The 26,712-nt window shown below is 38.8% G+C and overlaps 1 protein-coding gene across 3 annotated transcripts; it reads left to right on the forward strand.

Annotated features, from left to right (window-relative positions):
• LOC149218426 (mediator of RNA polymerase II transcription subunit 15a-like) lies at positions 1 to 26,712 on the forward strand. 3 transcript variants are annotated; one of them, XM_089383974.1, is made up of 11 exons: positions 1 to 273; positions 1,811 to 1,922; positions 3,197 to 3,314; positions 3,546 to 4,619; positions 4,856 to 4,926; positions 5,492 to 5,566; positions 5,867 to 7,357; positions 8,817 to 9,161; positions 25,494 to 25,688; positions 26,007 to 26,095; positions 26,225 to 26,712. In XM_089383974.1, the coding sequence occupies exons 1-11, from the start codon at positions 218 to 220 to the stop codon at positions 26,427 to 26,429; spliced, it is 3,831 nt and encodes a 1,276-aa protein (XP_089240100.1). In that variant the 5' UTR covers positions 1 to 217; the 3' UTR covers positions 26,430 to 26,712. The 3 variants fall into 3 exon arrangements, with proteins under 3 accessions (XP_089240100.1, XP_089240101.1, XP_089240102.1); XM_089383975.1 differs by having other exon boundaries at positions 4 to 273; positions 5,870 to 7,357; XM_089383976.1 differs by lacking the exons at positions 1 to 273; positions 1,811 to 1,922 and having other exon boundaries at positions 3,307 to 3,415.

The raw sequence follows: 26,712 nt of genomic DNA on the forward strand, positions 1-26,712 counted from the left end.
TCGTCATCGTAGTTTTCTAATTTTTTAATTCGCGTTTTGTGATAGATTCAACCTCCCTCCCACGGTTTTCGGTCTTGGGGCCAACGGCAATTAACACCAAGGCGGACCGCTTTTATCCGCATTCTTTCTGTATAATATTGGTAAAATCCACGCACCCTCGCCCCAAATCCTCTGCACAGCACTCCTTTCTCTTCGTTTTCCATAGCTGGAGAACGCCATGGAGACCAACAACTGGAGGAATGAGGAATCCAGGCAGAAGATCGTCAATAAGATGTACTCAATCTGCTCACAACACCCATCTCTCGTTTTTTTGTTTGGTGTTTTGATTTGGGTCATGGTCGATATTTGAATGTAGATTTGGGGTTTTATTGATTGATGATAGTTTAGGTGAGCTCAATAAATCCATAGACAATCTGCTTATGATTGTGGAATTTTAAATAATGTTTGGTTGGAAGGAGGAAGGGCTCTGGTATACTGCTATTGAATAGGACACAGTCTTGCCCTTTGAGAATACCAAATATCCCCATGCCTTTGTTGTTGAGCTTAATGCATTCATTCACTCTTGGAAATGATTATTTTGTTAAATACGTAGCAAGGAACGTTGGTCGGAGGGCTTCAATTTATTAGATCCAGGTTTGTGGCATATCGTTTTTCCAGAGATATAAAGGATATGCGATTTTCTCATCTTACAAATCAAATGGGCCGACATCCATATGAGCGAACTTTCTTTCTTCTGGACATGCAAAACAGGATTAATGGGCTTTTATCATTCACACCCAGTTTGAGATGGTTTTGTTAAATGCTTTATTGGGGATTCTTTAGAGAGTTCCGAGGGTCATTAAAACTGTTATGAGCGACACAAGATAAATTGCGATGATATCAAAATTTCTGGACAACCAGCGTGCCTAATAAGCGTGATGTTATGATTGAACCTTAAACTTTCCCAGACCACAATAAAAAATCAGAAGTTTTCTAGTGATTTATGTTCTCTGGTACAAGCTATGTTATTGTTTATACACCTGATTTATAAGCCACACATATAATTTTGCCTATCAAATAAGTAACTGTGATCAAGCGCAAACTAGGATTTTATTTGTCTGATCGTCTGATCATCTAACCAAAGAGATAAACAATTTTCAATTATTTGCAACCCAGAATTCTTTAGGGACACATGGTTTAGCATGCACATAGTCCTGGAATTCATCAAAAGGAAATGCCAGATTGAAGTTACAGTACATAGCTGAAGCACTGATTGTTGTTGCCTATTGATTACAAAGCCCAATAAATTAACTTGTCTGCCAATACTACATTGATAGGGTATATTTCTTTCTATATTTATTTGCAAGAGTTGTGTACTTGTAATTGATTAGAGGCTTAATGGGTTTTGGTTCTTCCAGCTTGTAGCAATTAGGGTATAATGAATAGTGAACTGGGATTGTATTTTGGTTCGATTACCAGGTCCGGTTGGGTTAATGTCGAGATGAACAATTTTTATGTTCCATTTTTTGGATCAGGCATATCAATAATCAGACTTGTATACCTTGAAAAATGTACATCAAATTCCAAGCAATAAGCGTTATTTTCACTGAGAAATTGCTAATGCACCAATTATTGGTGATCTACTTGAATTTGCTGCCTGGGATTTTGTTAATTCAATTTACCTGATTGGTCTGTGAACTCTGTCAAAGCTATATGATCTTATGCAAAGAAATACTGGTCTTTCTAAGTTTGCAAAAAGATCTTGCAATTGGTTGGTTTGCTAATAGAAACCATGAAAGTAGGTTTATAACGCTATTGTTATTTTGTGCAGAATGGACACTCTTCAGAGACACATGCCACAGACGGGTGCAGATGGAATGAATGAACTGAAAAAAATTGCTTTGCGGTTTGAGGAGAAGATTTATACAGTCGCTATAAGTCAGGTGTGCTACTTCTCGCATTGGAATTGCAATGACTGTTAGTTTTCTTCGAAGGATATTCCATTTTATCAAATTTTGTTATCATGAAATGGTAACTGATGAACTTCTTTCTTCAAATTTGAATCGAGGGCATCTTTCAAAAATATCTTGTCTACGAATATTATCATGTAAACATATCTCCTTTCATACAATGTTAGATGCCATTGCCGTTTGAATACATATTGACATTTTACTGTGGCATATCTATATATATGTATGTATTTATAGCAGTGTTTTAAAAAACGGCCAAGCTGACTCCGACTCGGCCGAGCCAGACTGAGCCAATGCTTGGCCGGGTCGGCTCGGTGGCTGAAACGGAACGGCAGGCCGGGTTGTTACCGAGCCGGCCGAGCCAGTCATTGACTCGGCCAGCTTGGCTCTTTGAAAAAGATCCTGAAGCACATTTGTCAAAAGTTGTTTCGCATCCTACATATCAACGGTTGGGTTGTTGTTTATTGTATATTTATAGCCCTAAGTAATCTATCACTGTGAGAAAGTTTTGAAAATTACAAGGCCAAAGTATGGTTATCCTAGTGGCATGAATTAGAAAACTGAAACAATGCATTGAGCCATACAATGTTTTTAAAAAGGCAAACATTCTGGCAATGGACTAATAGATACATATTTACCTCTGATTGTTCTGGAGCTTGACCATAATTAAATCAAGGGTTTTGAGACTTCATTAGGGGCAGATTTCTTGAAATCATCTCCAGCAGTCTAGGTAGAAGCATGAGACAGGTCGTCCTGTAGCAAAGGCACAAATTTGAAGACATCTGTTGATCAGTTCATTGGCTTATCATTTGGGAAGCTATGATTGGTTGCAGAGAATTGGTATTATTGTTGTTGTAGTCTAGTGATTGTCCTTGGGCTGAGGCAGAAAAGAATCCTGGCATTGGTGGCTAAGTATGAACTTTGTATTGGACAGTGCACTGGGTGCCATTTTGATATAATGGATATATTCATGAGCCTACTTTGATCATATGTTGTCTTCTCTCTATATTCTAAAGCTTTGTCTCTTGTGTTTGGAAACATGAATGAAAATCTTTAAAATTATGTTTTTTAATAAAAAAAACATTTAATGTATTTTTTACAACGACCGAGTCATTGAAATCAAACTGGCCGAGTCGATACCAAGTTGGAGTCGGAGTCGGAGTTTTAAAACACTTATTTATAGATATCTTGGTTCCGATGAAGAATTTCTTGATGGAGGATATTGATGTGCTCTTTATGCTTTGCAGCAAGACTATCTACGGAGAATATCTCTCAAGATGCTATCATTAGAATCAAAAGCTAATGGACCTTCGAATCATTTTCCGGGTAGTTCTCCTGGTAACAACCAGCGGCCTCTAGATCCTGGTGAGGGCAATACAAAAAAGGCTAATCTGTTACACAGAAGACTGATTCGATTAGTTACATATAACTTTTATGTCTTCGTACTATATATCTGATATGTGTAGGTAAATACAATTTGTTTTACCAGGACGTTTCAAAAATATAAATTATTCTTAGCATTTTTCCAAGGAATTTTTATAAGTTTTATTATTATTTTTATTATTTTTGTTTCATTGCTTTCTATGTTCACTGTAGGAGGTATGCTGTTACGACCACAGATTAGAAATCAACAGCAAGCATCTGCAAATAATCTCCCATTGCCTGGGCAACCTCAACCACAACAACCAATGCTCCAACAAAATCTGCAAAATAGCATATCTGCAGGTGGAATGCCGAGCTCAGCTGGTTTGGCACCTTCCTTGTCTTCGATTCCTAATGGTCTGCCACCTATGCAGGGAATGCCACATAATTCAATTAATAGCTCAACAAGTCAAGTTTTACCTCCTCTTCTTGCAAGCAATCAGAGGCAGCTACAATCAAGACAACAGCAGCAGCAGCAACATCAAATTTTTCAACAGCAGTTGCACCAACAGCAACAGGCTCTTCTGAACAAGAAGCTTCAACAGCAGTCTCAATTACAGCCATCACTTCTTCAACAGCAACAATCAGCCTTGCCACAGAGTCAGCTCCAGCCATCGCAGCAGGCTATGCTACAACCAGCTCAACAACCTGCTCTCCAATCAAGTCAACAGTCTATTCTACAGCAATCCCAGCCCTCTATTCTACAACCTGCTCAACAATCTGTCCTTCAGTCAACTCAGCAATCTGCTCTACAACAAGCATCTCAGACTCCCCTTCAGCAGCATCAGCAATCTATGCTTAGGCAGCAACAATCACAGCAATCTGTTATACAACAGCAACAGCAGTCTTCTATGGTTCAGCAGTCAATTCTACAACCACAGCAACAACACCAACAACAACACCAACAACTTTTGGGTCAGCAAAACATGCAGCAACACCAGCATCAAATTCACCAGCTTATGCAATCCAAACATCAGCCAACACAGCAGACACCATCATCACTATTACAATCACAATCCCAGCAGTTGCAGCAACAGTCACAACAGCAGCAGCTTCTCTCTCAGCTCCAATCTCAGACCCAACCATTGCAGCAACAGCAGCGACTGTTACAGCAACCAAGTCCAATACAGCAAGAGCTGCAAAGGCTTCAGACAACTGGTGGTTTGTTGCAGCAGCAGCAGCAACCGAGCTCTATTGAACAACAAAAGCAGCTATTACAACCGCGCGGTCTGCCAGAGGGCTCTTCAAGTAAAATCCACTCATCCACTTCATTTGCATTTTAGATCCTCTATTCCCATTCAAATTGTGGTTAAGGCTTTAATCAACTTTGATGATAGTTATTGACCATCTCCAGTCCATATCTGTAGGGCATATCTGACGTAATCTAAACATAGATGAAATATATCCATTTGTACATTCTTCTGATTTTTCATATTAATAAAACTGTTTTGCGGCCTTATATGGGGTAACTGTTGGCTTTCCAGCATCAATGGAATCATCAGGTCAAACTGGACAACCAACTGCTGCTGACTGGCAAGAGAAGGTTTATCAGAGAGTAAGATTTTATACATTCTAATTCTTTTTAAAATTGCAATTTGGTTTTCAGCGTTGGTGTGGGTGTATGTATCTTCATATTTTCACAATGATTGGTTTTCTATATGTCTGTCCAAGAGCTCTTTCTGTAAAGAATATTGGATTTTTTTTGTTTGTTTGTTCTGGAGAGATACCGTGTCATCTTCACTATTTAACTGTTCACAACCATGAATGAATGCAGAAATCCATAAGAGATGCCTTCACACTCCTAAACTACAAGCTGTTTTCTTGCCCTTCTTTTTCAATCTGAAATGCCTTGAGAAATCATTTTTTCTTCTGAAAATGCATCTTATATTATATTGTTGAATGATAAAGAATACATCAACATACATCTTTAAACGAAGCTGTGATTATGTAGATTACTCTTCCCTGTGTAAGTGAAGAGAGCAAACGTATTTGCTTGGCTCCAATCTTAAGGTAGTCTACATCTTTTCTGATGTAGAGTCTCTTAAGAGTGGATGCCTTGATAAATTTTTGGTGTTTCATGAACAATAAAAGTAATAGAAATTGTTATGTTCTTTTTGTAGCTACAAACTCTGAAGGAGATGTATTTTCCAGAGATAAAAGAATTGTTTACCAAACTTCAAACGAAATGTCAGCAGGTGTGTTTTCTTTTTTACCCTAACTACTTTGACTGTTGTCTACTTAATAAAATGGCTTGATAGTATTATGAATATATGGCAAGTGAGACGTGAAATCATACAGTGAAGTAATCTAAATGATGTTGTCAGAGTAGGCTGGAGTTGTATTGACAATGCAATTCAAGTAGCCACTATTGATGGTGATAAATCGTTGCATTTCATGCCTGTGTTTGACCTGTTTCAAAAAGGAATACCAATAGTTATGACAGTTTTCTATTTTAGTTCATTTTGGCTTGACCGCTCATAGAATTGTTGTTTTAGCAGCCCATGCAACCTGATCAATCCGAAAAGCTTAAGCACTACAAAACTACTTTGCAACGTATGATGGCATATTTTCAAGTTCCAAAGAGCAGTATTCCACCAGGGTTTAAAGAAGACAAGGTTGATGCTTTCGAGAAACAGATTCAAGCCATTCTGAACTCGTTTAAGCAGAGGAAATCTGCTCCACAACAACAACAGGGACAGCAACAACTTCCAAGCCAAGTTAACAACCAAGTGCAATCTATGCAACCACAAGAGAAGCATGTTAATCCACTCCAACAGATGAATTTACAGCCTTCAGTTACTTCAATGCAACCAAACAGCGTGACACCTATTCAGCACAGTTCCATGCCTCTGTTACAGCAATCTGGTGGACAAACATCACACCAAAATATTCGTACTACGATGCAGTCTGCCACCAATCTAAATGCATCGCAAGGAAGTGGTGTAACTTCCTTGCAGCAGAGTTCATTAAACCATCTTCAACATAATAATAGTATTAATTCTCTTCAGCAAAATAATGCTCCTCTTCAGCAGAATAATATTAGCTCCTTACAGCAGAATGGCATGAATTCTCTACAACAAAATAATATAAGTGCTCTGCAACAACACCACCATCTAAAGCAGCAAGAAATGATGCAAGCACAAGCACAACTTAAGATACATCAGCAGCAGCATTTTCAACATCAGTTGTTGCAACAGCAGCAGCAGCAGCATCTCCAACAGCAACAGCAGCAGCAGCAGCAGCAGCAGCAGCAGCATCTCCAACAGCAACAGCAGCAGCAACAGCAGCAGCTTCAACAACAGCAGTTCCAGCAGTTACAACAGCAGAAGCAGCAACAAGCTGCTCAGTTGCAGGCACAGCTTCAGGCACAACAAATGCCGCAACTTCAACAAATTAATGAGTTGAGTAATGAATCAAAGACAAAACAGTCTGCTGTTAAACAAGCATTTATACAGCAACATTTAAGTCAGCGTTCAGTTTATCAGCAGCAGCAGCAGCAGCTTAAGACAGGGTCAGCACTTTCTGTTTCTTCACCTCAACTTCTCCAGGCTGCTTCTCCACAAGTATCTCAGCAATCCTCTCCACAGATAGATCAACAAAGTTTAGTAGCATCTTCACTTCAAGTTCCTAAAGCTGTAACTCCCGTGCAGCCTGCAACCTCGCCATTTATGGTTCCTTCACCCTCTGCTCTCCCAGCTCCTTCGCCTCACATAGAAGACACTGAGAAGCAGTCTTCTGCCATTTCTTCAATTTCGAATGTTGGAAGTGCTCAGGGATTTCAGCAGACAGCTCCTGCTCTAAATCATGCTCAGTCTCTAGCTATTGGTACACCTGGAATTTCTACTTCACCACTATTAGCTGATTTTTCTCCTAGCCCAGCTCAGAATACAGTCAACCAAGATGGGCACCAAACTGTTTCATCTGGATTCCTGGTGGGAGACAAGTCAAGCACAACAGAACCCCCATTGGAGCGCTTGGTAAAAGTGGTATGCAGGTGTCAACTCATTTTCTCAGATTATATCTGGAAGGGATAGTTTTTTTCTTTTTCCACATTATTTTAGAAAATGATCTTGAAAGCTCTATTTATTGTTGATGTTGCTACATTAACAGTGCAAGTTACCTAACCTATGCATATGTTTCAGTTTTCCCTTGACATTTCGGTATAGTTTGTGTAAAATCCTTTTGTTTTTGTAAACAAAACAATCATCACGCCTTTTTAATATATAGAAACTTGGAATTCTCCTTGGGTTTCATTGCTGATGGAATAGACACCCAGCCGATATTATAAATTCCATGCTGTGACTTCTAATCAGTATTTCTATTGTAGTAATTCATCATGGTTTCTCCTAGATGCTGTAATGACAGTCCTGCGGTTATGTCTAGGGGGCAGCAGTATCAAGTCAAATTATAATGCATTATTGTCCCACAATGGCAATTATTATTCAATAGAAGCAAATTACATTAAAAACAGTGTAGAAATGCTCCAGTAACATAAGGTAATAATAAACTGAATGTAACATGCTATTGTTGGGGGCCGAGGGGCTATTGGATGATACATTCAAATGGTCACATTAGCAGTTAAAATCAATTAGTTTATATAGTAATAGCATAGAACCGAGGAGCTTGTTAGAAAACCTCAAGGAGCTTTGACCATTTTAATTATCAGTCCCAGGACTGATTATTACTGTTGTTTTCTTTTGAAAATATATTGTGGAGTCCATTATACTGGTTCTCTGTTATATACTTGTGGATGAGTTGCAGGTGATTGCTGTGTGTACATGCACCCCAGAAAATAGTGATCAAGGAATGGTATTAGGAGTCTGTATTGTAATAATTATCCTAGTTGAAAAGCCCTCCTAATATATCCTATTCTGTTTAGAGTACTGGTTGTCTTCTTTTTAGTTCGTTACCTTCCTGTTTATGCATTGGTGGATTTGGTTTCAAGGAAGGAAGTACCCATGCGGGAGAAAACCCCTTCATAAGGATATGTCACTGCAGTAATAGCTTGAATTGGGATTCAAGCAATCTAAATATTAGAGACTTCAACAGCTCCCAGTCACCAGCAAAATTGACAGATGAAGTGTCAGTCTCCCTTATTATTATACAATTTGAAGAATTTCAGTATGTAAAGTTGACTATTCTGGGAATCATGCTATGCTTTTGATTACTTTCATATTTTTAACCGACTCCTAGGTTTCCAGCATCAGTTTCCTTGAGGCTAAGTAGCGTCAGGCAATAGATGAACTGAAAATAGGACTGCATTATTCTGTCATGCTTGGAAGTTGGAACACTTCTATTCGAGGTTTCCCTTAGATGCCATAAGCAGTTATAATACCCAGTTTGAAGATCACGAGAATTGTTGGTTAACTTAATTGTTGAGTTCATGTTGAGATGTATCTATCATAGAAGGTTGTTTGATGTTTTCCTTTTTCCTGAAATTTACAGATCAACTCAATCTCCCCAAAGGCTTTGAGGGCTGCTGTGAATGACATCGGTTCAGTGGTAAGCTTGATAGATAGGATGGCAGGATCTGCTCCAGGTAACGGTTCCAGAGCTGCTGTTGGAGAGGATTTGGTTGCTATGACAAAATGTCGTTTGCAAGCAAGAAATCTAATGTCACAGGATGGTAGTGCTGCAACAAAGAGAATGAGACGCCGTATGAGTTCCATGCCCCTAAGCACAGCATCTTCAGGTGGAAGTGTGACCAATAGTCTCCAACAACATAATAATCTAGAGTCTCCGGAAATGGAGTCTACGGCAACCTCTAAAATCAAGAGGCCAAGATTGGAGGTATGCTATGTAGATTCACTTATATCCTATATATGAGTCATAAACTTGCATAGTTTATATGTTGGTTTGTTCTTGTTGGAGAGAGGCAAACATGCAGACTAGATATTCTCGTATTAGTCAAGATTTTACTGTACCTGTGATTCTGCACACATCAATCATGCAAGTTTAGAGAGATTATTAATCTGGAAATCTGCCTCATATATTTCAATATTAGCATTGCTATATTTTGATCTTGTGCACCTTGTTTCATTTTTATGTGTCTCTTCCGTCCATAACAATATTTTATTTCCCCATCATGGTGTCGACTGTTAGATGCATTGTGTTCATATATTTTGTGATCCTTTATTTTTTGGTCTGTTCATGTTGTGCCCTTTGAACCTCAAGAGTCTTTAAATATATGAAAGTGTGTTTTTCGTGCATTGCTAAAAAGCATTTATGGGTGTGTTCTTCTGGCTATTTTTCTACCACCCAATTTCTCTTCAGCCACATCACCTGATTGCAATTTATTGATCATTTGTCCTCATTTTGGCACATTATAATGCACGTTGGTGCTGAAGATAATCTGTTTTTGTATGTTCACTTTGCATTTCTGTCACCACCCCAAAGCCCCCACCACAAGGATTCTCTCTTTCAAATGTTTTTTTCTGTCTTTGACAGATAACTGAGCATGAGCTGTGGGAGTTGTGAGTCATATTTGCTCATGTCATACCCGCAAAATTGAAGCGAACAAAGTTCCTTCTACAAATTAATTAATCCAAAAGACTTGGAATATCAAGATATCCATGAGGATACAAATATTATATTAAATATATGAATAAGAATAAGAATGAATGATAATGAATGATTTACAATGAGAACGAGAGGCTTGCTCATATATCAGGCAAGTGTCTCTTCATGAAGAGTCATGTCTCATTTAGACATGCCTCCTCAACCTAATTACTACTTAACTAATAATTATTTATGCTTATTATCATTTACATTATTTTATATTTATTTATATATATTTTATTCGTTACATTGCCTCCTTCCTCAAAAATCTGTCCTCAAAGCTTGTCGATGAAAAAGGCTTGATCTTTTTTTCAGCTTCGAAAGTCTTTCTGTCTCGGAATAGTCATTGTCGTCGATACAAGCTGATATGATCTTCTATGTGACAAACAAAATTGTTGCACTGAGAAGGAATCAGACCATCCCAGATTAATCTTTTGTATAGTATTTTGATTACTGGAATTTTGTAACGACTTGTTAGCATAAGACGGAATTGATGTTATGTCATTATTCTCTGAAACATTAATTTGTTGCCTACGGTTTGAATGGTCCTGATATGTAGCTTGGTTGATTTGTCTACTCTCGTGATTCGGATGCCGATATAAAGTTTTTAGATTTTCTTCTCGTGAAGATGTTGTTGAATTGGTTATGGAACCTTCGCTTGGGATGTCCATTGTCTGAACTGCAACATCCAAGTGCGCCTTTTTCTTCAACTTGCTTGTTTTCTTCTTGAGTTGTGACATTCACTGAATCGGTATTTGTTGTTTTGTCATCAACTTGAATTCCTACATTTGATGCTTCCTTCTTGATAAGTTGTTGTACCTGGTTTTCTAATGACTTCTTATCCTTCTTAAGTTTCTTAATTTGCGTCAGCGATTTTTCACTATGGTTTTTAAGTCGGGAAACTTCTTCATTTTTGTCAATAGTGATTTTGTCAATTTCTTTTTGCATATTTTGTAATACTTTTTTACCTTCTTGAGAAATTACTTTTGAAATATCCGAGATATCCTCTGGCGTTACTGAATTTGGTTTCAGAGTAAATCTTGGAGCATTATTTTCTTCTTTTTGTAAGAAAATGTCAAAAAAGGTTTTTTTGTATTTAGAATTAAAAGAACCTAGAGTTTCCATCCATGGTGATCCCAAAACAATGTCACTATCGTTAATACATAAGGTTTTCACGGTGAATTGTGACGTAAAAGTGTAATCTCCAATACTTAGGTGTATATTGCTTATGTCATATTGTTTGTCATAATCGCCAAGAATATTCTTTTCAACTATAATTGATTCAGGAATCACCAATTGGTTAGCACATTTAGGACTAACATAATTACTTTTTTCAGCAGGACTGATAGTGATTATGATATCTCTTCCTGCGAGCGATCCTTTGATTTTAAATAATGTATCAACATATTTACCAAAGGTTTCAGGAAACCTTTCATCTCTCATTTTTGGACTACACTCAATTTCTTTATCGTCAACGGTTGACTCCATTTTTACTTTGTTAAGATGAACTTGGGATATTTTTTTTTTTTTTGGTTTTGTTTTTGTTCGAGTAATTCCTTTATTTTTTATATATCTTTTCCAAATATTCTCCTTTAATGTGGATTGTTAAAAACTTGGAGTCCCTTTTATTAAAAAAAATACTCCTTTATATTGTTGCCCTCTATATATGTATGTATTTCTTTATATTAAGACCCCTTTTCAAAACAACTTTATTATCTTATAATAATAACAATTTCACTTCTTTTTTTATAATAAATTGGTCATTTTTTTAATATACTTAATTACTCCCTTGATAAATATTTAATGTCACCCCACTTAATAAATATAAAGGTCATGTCTTTTCATATGACACGGTCACGATGTTAAAATACCATGGGCTATTACCATGGGTTGTTTTTAAAACCTCCGTTAAAATGTTCTCCACGTAAAAAGTAAAACGTATTATTTTTGTTTTTTTTTTATAACTTTTTAAAATACCATGGGCAATTACCATGGGTTGTTTCTAAAACCACGGGCTTCTACCAAGTGATTTATTTTTTTATGTTTTATTTTTTTTAATTTATTTACTTATATCTTTTTTTTCTTGTCTTTTTTTTTTATGGCCAAAGGTCAACTAGCGATTTTTTTTTTTTTTAATGGCCAAAGGCCTAGAAAAACGGGGAAAAGGAGAAACTCCCAAATTCTGAGCAAAATGCTTCAATTATACGGCAACAAGGTTGACGAATTTCGATAGCCAAGGCCTTGGATCGGAGAACGAGCTCTGTGCACTGGTTAAACAACCTAGAGAACTGAAAAACTCTGATACCAAATGAAGCGAACAAAGTTCCTTCTACAAATTAATTAATGCAAAAGACTTGGAATATTAAGATATCCATGAGGATACAAATATTATATTAAATATATGAATAAGAATAAGAACGAATGATAATGAATGATTTACAATGAGAACGAGAGGCTTGCTTATATATCAGGCAAGTGTCTCTTCATGAAGAGTCATGTCTCATTTAGACATGCCTCCTCAACCTAATTACTACTTAACTAATAATTATTTATGCTTATTATCATTTACATTATTTTATATTTATTTATATATATTTTATTCGTTACAAAAATTGATTTGGGACTGAGTTAGGCTCAACTCTGTTTTCTCACAGTCTACAGAGCAGAGTCAGACTTGGAAGTCTGTTTCTTTTCATACGAGCCTGTTACATTGGTTCAAAGACTTTCCTTGCTACAAGTCTAACTTCTAAGCTGAGACTACAAATTTCAATGTGCTTACTCCATCCACTTTAATAGCTTAGCTATCCAAGAATCAATAAAGCAGCTTCCTCTTAACTTTTTATAGCTGGTGGGAGATGCAAAATTGAACATGATCTCATCTTTTCTCAATCAATGCCAGATAATCGTTGATCTTTCCAGTTATTGTCGTTATTATTTAATAGCTACCGCATCACAAGCTATGTCTAATCCTGTAGAATTGTTGGTCTTCCCATGTTGTTAGTACTGAATAGTTAGTGCATTACATGCTATGTCTAATCTTGCATTGTTATAACTTATTGCTATGATGCCTATAGAAAACAGATATATCTATTAAGCTGATACAACTCATATTATTATAAGATCATCAAACACTTATATTTGGAAAGATTGTGAATCAGAATGCATCATTATAGCTCTCCTCCAAAGCACCAGAAAATCCTCCAATAGAGATGTTCTGATTAGGTCGGGGAAATGATATGGCACTGAAACTGCACTTTTCATTGCACTTTTAATTGTTACAGTGATTATCCTATGGCACATGGTTTTGTTTTGTCAGATGTCTGTGTCTACATAGTAGACGTGGTTACAATTTATTAGACAGATTATAATATACAGACATGTAGTAGAAACACAAATGCTAATTCTTTTGGCAAGGAAGTTTTCCTATTATCTTCAAGTTCATTTGAATATTTTATCATTTGCAGTTGTTTTAATACCTTACATTATCTAGATTATACTATTATAAATATTCTGGAAACAGGTTATTTCAATTTTAATAGATGTATTGCAATAATAGTTACTGTTAGTTCAGTACTTTTCTATATTTGTTAAGAGAAAAAGGGGGAATCGAATAGCCAATCAAAAAACTTGCAAAAGTAGAAGAGAAAACAGCAGTAAACAAGTGCACTAGAGCTGTTCAAAAGATGCACTAGACAGAGAGAGAGGAACAACCATAGGATAAGAGAATGCCAAAGTTGTAGTACCCATAGGTTTAATTGCTTGTGGAAAAGAATGGCCCATTGGTTAAACAATGTCATGAGATTACATGATTGCATAAGATGATGTTATAGATGAGATTTGAGTTGTGTATTTAAATCAATGTTGCAGTAATCATTATCGGGATAATATTGGCGAGGGAAAAAATCAGGAAAAAATCGGGAAAAAATCGTAAAATACAATATATATATATATATATTTTCATTTTTTTAATATCTAAAGCATCTACAACATAAAATAAAGACATTGACACATAAATATGATAAAATATGTGTAATATCATTTCTAGTGCTACATCACGCATAACAGTGAATCATGTCCTGAATAGTCAGTCCTGACTCCTGAGTCCCAACTCAGCCTCAAAATATCAACAAAAAATATAATAATGGATCTCATATCATGAGTCATAATGTCATATACAATGAAATGAACCAAATAACTAATACCACTGATTTCCTCTACCTCTCTTGCGAGGAAATGCAATAGCTTTCCCTCTAGATGTAGATGCCGGTGGAGTTGGTAGTGGACTTTGTTGTGCTCTAGAAGCTGAAGAACTAGGAGCTACAGGAGGTAGACCACGTCCTCTACTGGTGACAGGGATAGCCTAGGTAGGTTGTGTCACCTCCTCCTCATCATCAAAAAATCGCAATACATTTTTTTAATTAAGATTTTTTTGTAAAAATCATGATTATTTCAATTTATCGTGATGTTTTTTTTCGCGATTTTTTGCGAAAAAAATTAACGTAAAAATCGGGCGATAATATCGCCAAACTCAAAAAATCGTGGTTTTCGCAACACTAATTTAAATACAAGTCAAGTAGGACATCCTCTAAAGGGGGTTTACGAGCCCACATAAATAGGGCACATTCCCCAAGAGGGTTATTGAGCCCATAGTTTTAAAACTCCGAGTCTGACTCCGAACCAGCGGAGGGTCGACTCCGACTCCGATTCCCACTCAGTGTCGACTCGGCCTAGTTAATTTCAATGACTTGGTCTTTGTAAAAAATACATTAAATATTTATTTTTTTATGAAAAAACATAATTTTGAAGATTTTCGTTCATGTTTCCAAACTCAAAGCATTCAAATATAGAGAGAAGACAACGTATTATCAAAGTATGCTCATGAATATATTTATTATATCAAAATGGCACCCAATGCACTGTCCAATACATGTAATATCTAGAGATCAGATTAAAAACACATAACCAAAGAGGCTCTAAATGGCCTCTACAACAAAACATCACTAGTCACTGTTGGAATTTCTAAGTCTAACTGTTAGAAACCTTTCATGTACTTTTCTGATTTATTTTTGCCTACTCGTTCGATTAATTAACAAGTTATTTACCATGTAAATATTGAAAATAAATACAAGTACATGCTCAACACATTACAGATCATCAACTGAAGGAAACAAAACAAGCACACAAGTGACACCATTGTTTTTGGACCAATGTCCATGGAAAAACCCAATGTGGGAAAACTGGTGCAGCTATCTGAGGGTTTTAATTATTAAGCAGTTTCAAAATACAATTTGGGTGCCAAAACTGACTTACCCAATAGAGAATAATCTCGGCAGTAGTACCTCTTGGCCGGAGACGGATGTTCCAGCTGAAATCTCGGATAAACACTCCAACAGTTCCCAGCTCCAATCTGCCCCACAAAAACCCCAACGTCAACCTCTAGGGACTGCGTCAGCCCTTTTTGGCCTAGCGTCTACCCAACGTCACCCCGACTTGCCTTGCATTAGCCTCTAGAGGCATTGCGTCAGCCCTTAGAGCCTCTGCATCACCCACGCTGGCTCTCTGAGGCACTATGCAGCTCTTGGCCGCCTCTGCGTGAGCCCTGGCTGGCTCTGCGTGAACCTCTGGCTTGCTCTGCGTCCCTCTCTCCCGGCTTTTGCGCTGATCCTCCCGGTACTATCTTTGCCTCTCTGTTTCTGTATTCACTGCCCCTCAGCTGCACTTTCGACTTCCTCAGCAAACCCAGCCCTAGAAAATCGAAATCTTGATCAACTCGATGTGTTCTCTAAGTGACCCTCAAGCCTCCTCTTATACTTTTCTCGTTGACAATTCAACGGCTGAGATTAAGTCCCTAATCAACGACTAAGATTAATTTTGGCTTGATCCATGACTTTTGGACCATTCTAACACAATTTTATATTAATACACATTAATATTTTATTTTTCCTAAGTTTAGATTTAGGGACCACATTAAAAATATTAATTATCGTGGCTAGAGCACATCCGATGCTACCCCAAATCAACACTCCCTCTTAGCGAGGACTGTGCTCTAGTAATACTCCTCACTGAGCATCACCCTGATCATCTGGCATCGGTCCCTGTGCTGATGCTAGGCCTGCCACCCAACATCCTCTACATTGTTGCATCATGTACTGCTACCCATGGCCCTGCCACTGCCACAGCTGGCTCTGTACGATAGCTCCCTCTCATCATGCTACATCGTGCTGCGCATAGCACTGCCACTGCTAACTGTTGCACTGCAACTTAGTGACTGAGAAGTAAGTAACTAATCTCCCAACTCTGACATCTCTGTCAGGCTAGAGACACCCTCGATGCTGACACTTCGTTTGTCACTGACAAGTGCTCCCTCTCTGACCTCTGCACTGCTGCAACAACTCTATGCATCTCGCATTGCTGCCTCACGCTGTCCTGGGAATTCTGCGCTGTGGCTCCCTCTGTCGCTCCATCCGCATCCGTCTCTACTGACATCTGCCAATCTTGCTATTCCCCTTCGGGGCTCCTGTAGCAAGGTATAATCCAAGAGGTTGGGTACCTCGAGGATCCTGCCCCTCATCGCCTGTAGTCCGTCTGACTACAGCTCGATGTCTCCCCACTTTTGCTCAAATGGCGTGTGCGCACTCATGGCACAGTCATCATCTGTCTCCACTTCCTTCTTCGCCCTTGCTAGCACTGCCTTGGTCTCGGAAGCCTCTCCTTTGCTCTTCCTCCTCGGACACTGGCTCGCATAGTGACCCAGTTCCCCACAGTGGAAGCATTTGACCTTGGAGAGGTCCTTCTTCTTCTGTTTCTTTTGCTTTCCCTCAGATGCTAGGGTAGCATCCTCCTCTTCCTCCTTCTTGATTCTGATCCCCTTGCTGTTGCTTCCCGCCTTGCTTAGCCTTCTAGTCTATTCTTGGCGAAGAGCTGCCCACATTTCCTCCCAATCTGGAAGGGTTGCTTTGCCCAGTATGCTCTGAACAAACACCTCCCAGCCTTCTGAGACCACGTTCAGGGCTGTTCTCACCATCAATTCTTGATCCGGCGTGGCCCCTATGGAAGTCAGCTGTTCCCAGATCTCCTTCAGTTGACCGATGAAGGTGTCGATCTGTTCTTCCTTCGACATCTAGTATGACCTCAGCTGACTTTCTAGTAGCATCTTCCTCTGCATTGAAGTATGCTGATACAACTTCTTTAGGGCCTCCCACATCTCATTTGCCGTATTCTTCTCGGCAATGTGTGGTACTACATGGTCCTTGACCCTGTCAAGGATGATGCCCTTGGCCCTCGCCATTGCATCCTTGTACTTATCGTTATCAGTCGGGTCAACTAGGACTGCTATTGTCCTCAAGGTGAAGTGCTTGAGATGGTTCCTGTCTAGAACGGATAAGATTCTAGCCTTCCAGACTACGAAGTTTGAAGCTCCATCCAGTCTGTCTTGGTCTCTTACCACGTTCATTGCCATCTCGCTGTTCCTCTACTTCCTTTCCGAAGTCCTCGGTGTGACTCTCTCTGAGCCTCGATTTCCCTTCTGGAAACCCCTCTGCCAATGTCGAGATGCCCCCACTCCGATCCTTAGTGCAGCTGCACCATTGATTCGGATTTCTTGGCTAGAAATCCTCGGTAGCAACTCCCTCCTCCTTGGTCTTGCCCTGTTAGGTACTATTCTAACTACAGTACCCCACCAGCTTCACTTTGCAACTTACCCACAGCCTCCTATGCTCCAACAAATTGAAGGTTAGAGCTTCTAGGCTCTGCGCAATCCCGACACCAGCAAAATCTGCACCTCTTGGCCACGAGCGTCAATCCTTCCTGACTGAGAAAGATGACTGGGCACTGCGTAGGTCGAGTCTACTCCCCTCTGCCACTGCGTTGATCCTCTTCCCGGCCCAAACTTGATGACGTAGGCACTGCATCAGCCCTTCCTTGCTGCTTCTTTGTTAGGAACAACTTCTGTCACTCGAGACAATTGCTTTTTGCTGCTGTTGCTCTGCTCGGCTGATGTCCTTGGTTCTTCTGTGATCTGCAACCATGCTCTAATACCATGTTGGAATTTCTAAGTTTAACTGTTAGAAACCCTTCATGTACTTTTCTGTTTTATTTCTGCCTACTTGTTCTGATTAATTAACAAGTTATTTACCATGTAAATACTGAAAATAAATACAAGTACATGCTCAACACATTACAGATCTTCAACTGAAGGAAACAAAACAAGCACACAAGTGACACCGTTGTTTTTGGACCAATGTCCCTGGAAAAACCCAATGCGGGAAAACCGGTGCAGCTATTTGAGGGTTTTAATTATTAAGTAGTTTTAGAATACAATTTGGGTGCCAAAACCGACTCACCCCACCCAATAGAGAATAATCTCGACAGTAGTACCTCTTAGCCGAAGACAAATGTTCCGACTGAAACCTTGGATAAACACTTTGACAATTCCCAACTCCCATCTGCCCCATGAAAACCCCAACGTCAGCCTCTAGGGTCTGCGTCAGCCTTTTGGCCTAGCGTGTGCCCAGCGTCACCTTGGCTTGCCCTGCGTCAGCATCTGGAGGCACTGCGTCAACCCTTAGAGCCTCTGCGTCACCCACGCTGGCTCTCTGAGGCACTGCGCAACTTTTGGCTGGCTCTGCATGAGCCCTAGCTTGCTCTGTGTCCCTCTCTTTTGGTTTCTGTGTTGATCCTCTCGGTACTATCTCTGCCTCTCTGCTTCTGTATTCACTGCCCTTCAGTTGCAACTTTGATCACTCTTTCGACTTCCTCAGCAAACCCTGCCCCAGAAAGTCGAAATCTTGATCAACTTGGTGTGTTCTCCAAGTGACCGTCAAGCCTCCTCTTATACTTTTCTCATTGACAATTCAACGGCTGAGATTAAGTCCCTAATCAATGGCTAAGATTAATTTTGGCTTGATTCATGACTTTTGGACCATTCTAACATAGTTTTATATTAGTACACATTAATATTTTATTTTCCCTAAGTCTAAATTTTCCTTAAGTTTAGACTTAGGGATTCCATTAAAAATATTAATTATTTTAATATTTCTCAAACTGTTTAGAATTTGCCCAAACCATTTTTGGGTATTGGAGATCTCATGTGCTTTAGCCTCTCCACCAATTTTTGTGGCTAGAGCACATCCGATGCTACCCCAAATCAACAGTCACTAGTCACTATTGCTAGAGAAGCCAACGTCATCTGGCTCAGACTTTGAATCAGAGTGAGACTGGGAAACCCATGGCTCCTCCTCCTCATCAATATCTCCAACTGCAACTGTAGAAGTAGTAGCACTAGCACGTTGAGATAGACGAGCTATGCGCTTGCGTCGTGGTTGAGTAGAGGAAGTGCCTGCAACTGGAGGACTTGGGGCTGGGCCTGGTACTAGTGGATCTGCATTTAACTGAACATTATGTTCAAGTAATGCCTCCATCTCTAAATCCAAATCAAGACCAATATCCTCATCAAGGTCAAACTTTGCTAGTTGACTCTCCACTACCCAATCTGATGTTGGATTAATATCTTCCAACACAATGGGATCTGTATCAGGTCTTTTGTTCAACAATTGGTTGCATCTTAGCCGAAGGTTGTATTGGACATAGAGTCTAGACTAGATCATTTAACTGTTTTTGTTCCAAACGGTTTCTCTTCTTAGTGTGAATCCTCTCAAAGACAAACCAATTGCATTTACACCCAGAAGCACTGCAAGTTTGACTCAAAATACGGATTGCAAACTTCTGCAATTGAGGACAATGGCTACCAAATGCCTCCCACCATTGTGTTGCAAAAAACATAGTTGTGTAATGAGTTAGCTCAACAAATTATATCCAACTTTCAAATTATAAAGTTATAAACAATTTAACAAAATAAGAATTTGAAAATTGAACTTGTTTACCTGGCTCATCTGCTTCCCTTGCAATCCTTGTTAGGTTCTTGCCAAAGGTACTTGTGGCTCTACTGAAGCAAGTGATCTATCGGTGTATCTCCAGCTGGTCACTCTCCTTAGGGACCATGCACTCAAGGCACTCAATTAATCCATCCCTAACCTCCCTAGTTAAAACTTCTGCCTCCAAAGCTTTATAATGATACCTTGGGTTCAGAAAAAAACCTAGCTGCATGTATTGGGCGATGGAGTTGATTGTTCCATCTTTGATCAATGATTTCCCAAATGGGCCCATACTTAGCCACTCTATCCTTGTATGTTGCCTTTATTTGCTCCTTTGCTTGATCCATAGCCTCATAAATGAAGCCCATAGACAATCTTTCCCCATCCACCAACCGCAACACCTTAACTAGTGGCTCAACAACTTTCACAATCTCTGCTGCCTTTTTCCAAAATGTTTCTTCATTAACTTTTTTTTCTCACATCTTTGCCATCCTGTTTGCGAGACCATTGACATTCATTCCGTTCATCACTAGAAATCATCCTCTGCAAGCTTCTATGTTGGGAAAACATAGATTGCAATGTTAAAAAATGAGTTGCAAATCTAGTGATGGCAGGCCTAACAAGATCCGTGCCCCCTGTGTTTTTCCTCATCGGGTTCAAAATCCATGAGTGATTGTAGATATATTTTGTTATGCTTTTGGCATGCTCTATAGTGGTTTTGACCCAATCTATTTTACCAATATCCTCAAGCATGAGGTCATGTGCAACACATGGGGTCCAAAAGATGGTTTTGTGTTTTTCCTCTCTACCAACAAGAACATAGTTAGAGGCATTATCTGTGATGATCTGAACAACATTAGCCACCCCCACCTCTATAACAACCTCATCCAAAAGCTGAAACAACAAGTGTGCATCTTTCACTCTATCAGATGCATAAACTGATTTTAGAAACATGGTTCCATGTGGGCAAAAGATAAGAAAATTTGTGATGGTACGGTTCTTTGTTGGAAGAATCACCGCACCTCTATGGAATCCGTAATTTCCACCCTGGGGATCCTAGTTATTGGTTTGGAAGGTTTACCAACCCTTGCGGGTTTTGGTGTAATGGAAAACCTCTTCATGGTATCAAAGCCTAGACCCAGGTTCGATTCCCCCGAGCTGCGTTTGAGGGGGGGTGTTGGAAGAATCACCGCATCTCTATGGAATCTGTAATTTCCACCCTGGGGATCCTAGTTATTGGTTTGGAACGTTTACCAACACCTGCGGGTTTGGTGTAACGAAAAACCTCTTCATTCTTTTGATCAATCCATCAAATATTCATCAATGGACAAAACCTCTTTTTGCAAAAGAGATCCCCTTAACTCATGCTTAGTATGGTCTTTGTAGCCCTTTCCAGCAGCAAATATGGTATCAAACATAGGTTCATAATATGGTGAAAGAGAAGCATTGAAGGGGATATCAACATTATACCACCATCTATCTATGTAATCACAGACAATTTCTCTCAATTCTTTCTTCCAATGGTCATCTAAAGTAGGCTGCATTTGACCTATTTTAGCTTGAGGACCACATGCATTATCAAATGGAGAGGAGGGTGTGACTGTGAAATAACTTTTGATATCACCCTTACCCTTTTCTTGAATGGACTCCAAAGAGGGAGGAAGATAGCGAAAGGGGTTGGATGCATCAGCGCAAGAGATAGATGAAGAGCCCTCATAATCAAAACTAGGGTTGGCAGCGACTATGTGTTTTATACAATGTTATTAGACTCGGAATCGACAATAAATCGACGAGGCAAAAGAGCGAAGAGTTTTAATTGGATCAGTGAAAAATCGGGAAAAAATCGGTGAATTCAATAATTTAAGATATACACATATTCAAAAAAAAAGAAAAAAAAAGAAAACATTTTTCATTGATATTCAATAAAGCCATGTCCAAACAACGCATAATAACAATAGATATCCAAAATATCATGAATGAATAACTATCTCATATATGTTATGAGTCCAAACATGATCCAAAGTACCGGGTCTTGACTCCTAATCTATGACTACATCGAACCAGAAGCATCTGCTTCTAAAAGTTTATAAAATACTGTATACTAATCAGTAAAAAGCAATAACTGAAATCTCTTGATTGCTGCTAAAATGATACGATGATGGTTTGCTACTGAAATCTTTGGCCAAGCACATGTTGAAGCTACAATGGAGCACACTGCACACTATGCCTCTATTACATTACGATTCTATTACGTGGAGTAAATATAAACTGAAACCATGCCTCTATTACTTTCTCGATGTATGAGTTGTAGGCTTGAGTAGTGAGAAAAGTCAATTACAGACTGACTTTTAATTTTTAACCTAACTAAACTACACAACAAAAAATGCGGAAACCCTAAAAGTTAAAACCTGTGCCCCTCGAGTTGAGGGTTGAAGATCACCTCAGTTGCCTAAATTGCAATTAATCAGTGAGTCACAAGTGAAACTTGCCTTGCCTACGAGTCAAACACGGTCAACGCGAGTTTGACTCACCCATAGTTGCATCGGATCGTTTGAGGGAAGAGCAAAGTTTGACTCGTGATTAATCGCAAGTGATCAGAGATTCACATTTCACTGGTTTTATACTCTTCATCCTCCCAATTTCAGCCTCTATTTCTTTTTGCCCAGATTTTTCTTCCTCAAACTTCTTAATTTTTTCTAGCAACTCCTTCCTAATATCCCTATTTTGTTCTATTGGTGCTGCACATGGAACAATTTGGCCTCTAATACCGGCCAAGTGTTGTTTCAGCCTATGAATGCCCCCTTCACCTCCCTTAATTCTTTTATGACAAATTTTGCAATGCATTTGATTATCAATTATCAGCATATGCCCAATTAGCATCTTTCATTCTAGGAGCCATTTTATGATATTTGGACTTGGAAATGAATGAACAAAAATCTGAAAATGAAAAGAAAAAAAAACAACTCTTCAATGTTCATTTCTTTTACAAAAAATATTCTTTTCAATTTCCAGATTTGCAAAAAAAAAACAAGCAAAGGCAGATTTGAGAAGTGAAAAAAAAATACCTCTAGGCTCTAGCCTCCTCAATGCTGCTCCAACAAACCAACTCCTCAATGTTGCTCCAACAAACCAACTCCTCAATGCTGCTCTAGTGATTGCCCAAGAAGGTTGTCACTACTGCTTCAATGATTGCCCAAGAGACTCCTCACTGTTGCTCCAAAAACCAACTCCAACTCTTCACAAACTCCTCACAAATGCTCACACAAATGCAATGTGATCGCTGTGAGGAAATATGAGCGGGTTGGGTAACTTTTATAGGCTTGGGAGAGGGTAGATGGAGTGCCGAAAACCTAAAACAAACAAAATCGCTTTTGGAGTCAGTCTTTCCCTCTCTTTTCCGCCGTAGACCGGCTCAGACGGTTCGGTAACGGACTGGCATTTGGTCCTGTTTTTGTACCGAGTTGGCCTGGGCAGGGGTCCGGCTTGGTTAAGTTTTAACTCGGTCGTTTCCGTTTTGGTTCGGCCGTTTTTTAAAATACTAATTGAGCCTTCATATCAAAGTTGCCTAATTGGCTTTAACCATTACTTAGTATTACAATAAATGATGGTCTTAATGCCCAACAACATGCATTAATGGTAGTATGAGATGGTCATGGTCACATATGAAGATTACACCATTCTCAACATCACCCCTTAAGTTGAATATGACGGCACAAAGATAAATGGTGAATTCATGTGGGGGTTGATTTATAGACTTAACTCGATACAAGGTTGATCGAGGCTGAAATACAAATGAGAGGTGGGTTTATGGACCTATCTCTAATACAGCTGTGAGGCAGTTTATGGATATCCATCTCAAATAGGTTGGCCATAGCCAAGATACAACAGTGAATGGGTTTATGGATACTTAGCTCAAGATAGGGTTGGTCCTATTTGCAACACCACCACTCAATCTGAATGGGAGGCTTTTGAGAGAAGGTGTTACATCACAACTTCCCCCATTAATACTAAATTCTAGCCATTTGGTGAAGATAGTACCATCTTTTCCAAGAAATCTGCTGTGTATTGCTTTGTATTTAGGGTGGTACACGCATTAGCAAGAAACACAGCGCTGTAGAAATATTACTGCATAATAATGATTGAAGAAAGCCCGAGTTCTGCATTGTAAGAATGATGCCACCAGCCAATGTTTTTTAGATCATATACCTCAAGTGAGCAATGGAGAAGGATTAAAACCCTAGGAAACCCTAAGAGATAATCAAGAAACTCTAGATCTACAACCCTTAGGGCAATACCTCTCGAAAAATATCTCCGGATCACTTGTAGAGAAAAACACATATATGGAAACCCTAGTTCTATAGCGCTTAGTTCAATGCCACTTGAAATTTTTTTCCAAAACTATGGCTGCAAAATATCCTGAATTAAATCAGCAAAGGCATGATCCGAAACCCTGGTTTTACAGACATAAATAATGGTAATGCCATGAGTCAATAGTCCCAGATCTGCTGCTAAATATTCCTGAAATAAAAATTAGTGAAGAAACCCTGATGCTGGGCACATCAATTTATGAACGAGATCTCCAAAAAAAGGTGCACAAAAGACCCAAACAGCATCAAATGAAATACCTTTTTCCAGCCAACAATAACACCATGAAAAACAACTCTGGAAATCCTTGATTTGGAGATTATTCTGTATGCCAAAGGCTGATCACAAAGTATACCAGCATGAGCAGCCAAGAAGAAAACCCTAACTGGCAGTGAAGTAGGTAGAGAATAGTTCACACCTGCTTTGATACAATGTTGAGATCACAAGAGAACGAGGGTATTAAATGTATAACCAATCAGCCAATCCAGAAACCTGCAAATATAAAAAAGAAAACAACACTAAACAAGTGTGCTAGAGCTATCCAAAAGATGCGCAGAGGGAAAAACACAACCTTAGAACTAGAGAACTCTAAAGATATGGTACCTGTAGGTTTAATCAGTTGTATAAAATAATGATGCCTGTAGGCTAAAGAATAATTACAATATCGGATGTTCACACAAAATGATATTACAAATGAGGTTTGAGTTGTGTATTTATAAACAACTCAAGTAGGGCATCTTCCCAAGAGAGTTTATGGGTCCATATAAGTAGGGCGCATTTCTGAAGAGGGTTTTTGAGCGTACATATCAAAGTTGACTAGGTCGACCTTAACCATAATCTAGTATCACAATAACTGATGGCCTTGCCATAATTAATGCCTAACAAAATGCATTAATTATTTAAATTAATTTTGTCATAATATTTATAAAACAACTAGCCTAAAGTTTATTAAAACTGAATTTGACAAGGGAGAAAGGCCACAAGTGGATAATTTACATTCTCACATGTCCCCATACAGAATCTCACTGAACAGTGGAGATAATTCCTTCAAGGGGAACTTTCTTTATATTGCCAGAGGAATAATGATAAGAGGATGGGGACATAAATTTCTTGAAAATGCATAAGGAACCAGATATGAACCGACAGGAGAACATGACCTTGCTAGTCTGTGTTTATTTGATCTTGTTAGGCTGGGCTTATTTCAGAAATCAACTCTGGTCACTTGGAATCTAGATTATTATTTTTAACATTCGCGCACAGATAAGTAATGCATACACTGGTTTTGCTTCTATGTTCACAATATCGGTTATACTACTTGATTTTGCAGATGAACCATGCTTTGCAAGATGAAATACGAGAAATCAATCACCAACTGATAGATACTGTAGTTGATGTAAGTGAAGATGACAATGATGCAGCTGCAGCTGCTGCTGTAGGGAGAGATGGGATTGTAGTGAAATGTTCCTACAATGCAATAGCATTGAGTCCAAGCATGAAAAATCGCTATAGATCATCCCAAATGGTGAGTCCTAGCTATCTTTTATGGCTTTGTCACTTGAATAAATAGTACACTTACTGTCTTGCCATTTTCTACGATTGGTATTACTGATATGCTCTTTTTCAGGGACTGAAGGTGCCTTCAGAAATATTAGCTGATAACTATCTGTGCCAAGATATTTTATAGTTGCAAATTAGTCTTTTCTTTCAATAGGTTAGACCAGAATTGGAGGAGGCAAATGGATTGCTCTGTAATCATATCATTTGAATTATTCGTTTCATTATATGCCTCAAGGTTTTACATTCTTTTGAATTATTTGTCTTATTTGATTGTGGTTTTCAGACACCCATTTCACCACTGCGCTTGCTTATTCCGGAGAATTATCCAAATTCTTCTCCCATACTTATAGACAGAGCTCCTGTTGAACCATGGTGAGTAGATTCTAGACGCTAATTAAAAATCCTTTTTGATTTCAGTTGTGCACATGTTCTTGTGCTTTGTCGTATGTCCATACTCTTACAGTGTTCCTATTCAAGCTAATTACATTTGCACTCTGACAGTAAGGAGTATGAAGACCTCTCATCTAGAGCAAGATCAAACTTTCATGCAGCTGTACGAACTCTTCCTCAGCCAATGTCCTTAAAGGCATTGGCAAAAAATTGGGATCTCTGTGCTCGGAATACAGTAGCTGAATATGCACAACAGTGTGGAGGGGGGAGTTTTAGTTCAAGATTTGGTGCGTGGGAGAACTGTGCAAGTGCTTAATTATGGCATATTCAAGTGGCGGGGGCTTGTATATTTTTCATTTGTTATATCTGTTGTTAAGGGAAAGAGTGTATTCCTTAGTATCTTTACACATTACCACTTGATCTCTAAGCTTAGTGTTTAACTTGCATGGAAGCACTAACATGGTAATGATCCATTGCGCCCATCAAAGTTTTCAGTAGCACATGAAAATATTGTAGCAGTCCATGTCTCATATCTTTGGAATATAGTTTTCAAATGCTTATCCCATTAAATATCTGCATGTGGAAAGTAATCTCATTCA

The sequence above is a fragment of the Pinus tabuliformis genome, chromosome Q (genome assembly GCF_031772625.1).
Source record: "Pinus tabuliformis cultivar Carrire ecotype Pingquan chromosome Q, CPIR1, whole genome shotgun sequence".
In the NCBI taxonomy this organism is placed as follows: Eukaryota; Viridiplantae; Streptophyta; class Pinopsida; order Pinales; family Pinaceae; genus Pinus; species Pinus tabuliformis.

Bases quoted from the DNA above. Each gene is read 5' to 3' on its own strand.
- LOC149218426 (XM_089383974.1), top strand. From the start codon at position 218: ATGGAGACCAACAACTGGAGGAATGAGGAATCCAGGCAGAAGATCGTC. The intron at 3,315-3,545 runs GTGAGGGCAATA...TGTTCACTGTAG, and splicing joins CCAGCGGCCTCTAGATCCTG to GAGGTATGCTGTTACGACCA. The intron at 5,567-5,866 runs GTGTGTTTTCTT...TTGTTGTTTTAG, and splicing joins TTCAAACGAAATGTCAGCAG to CAGCCCATGCAACCTGATCA.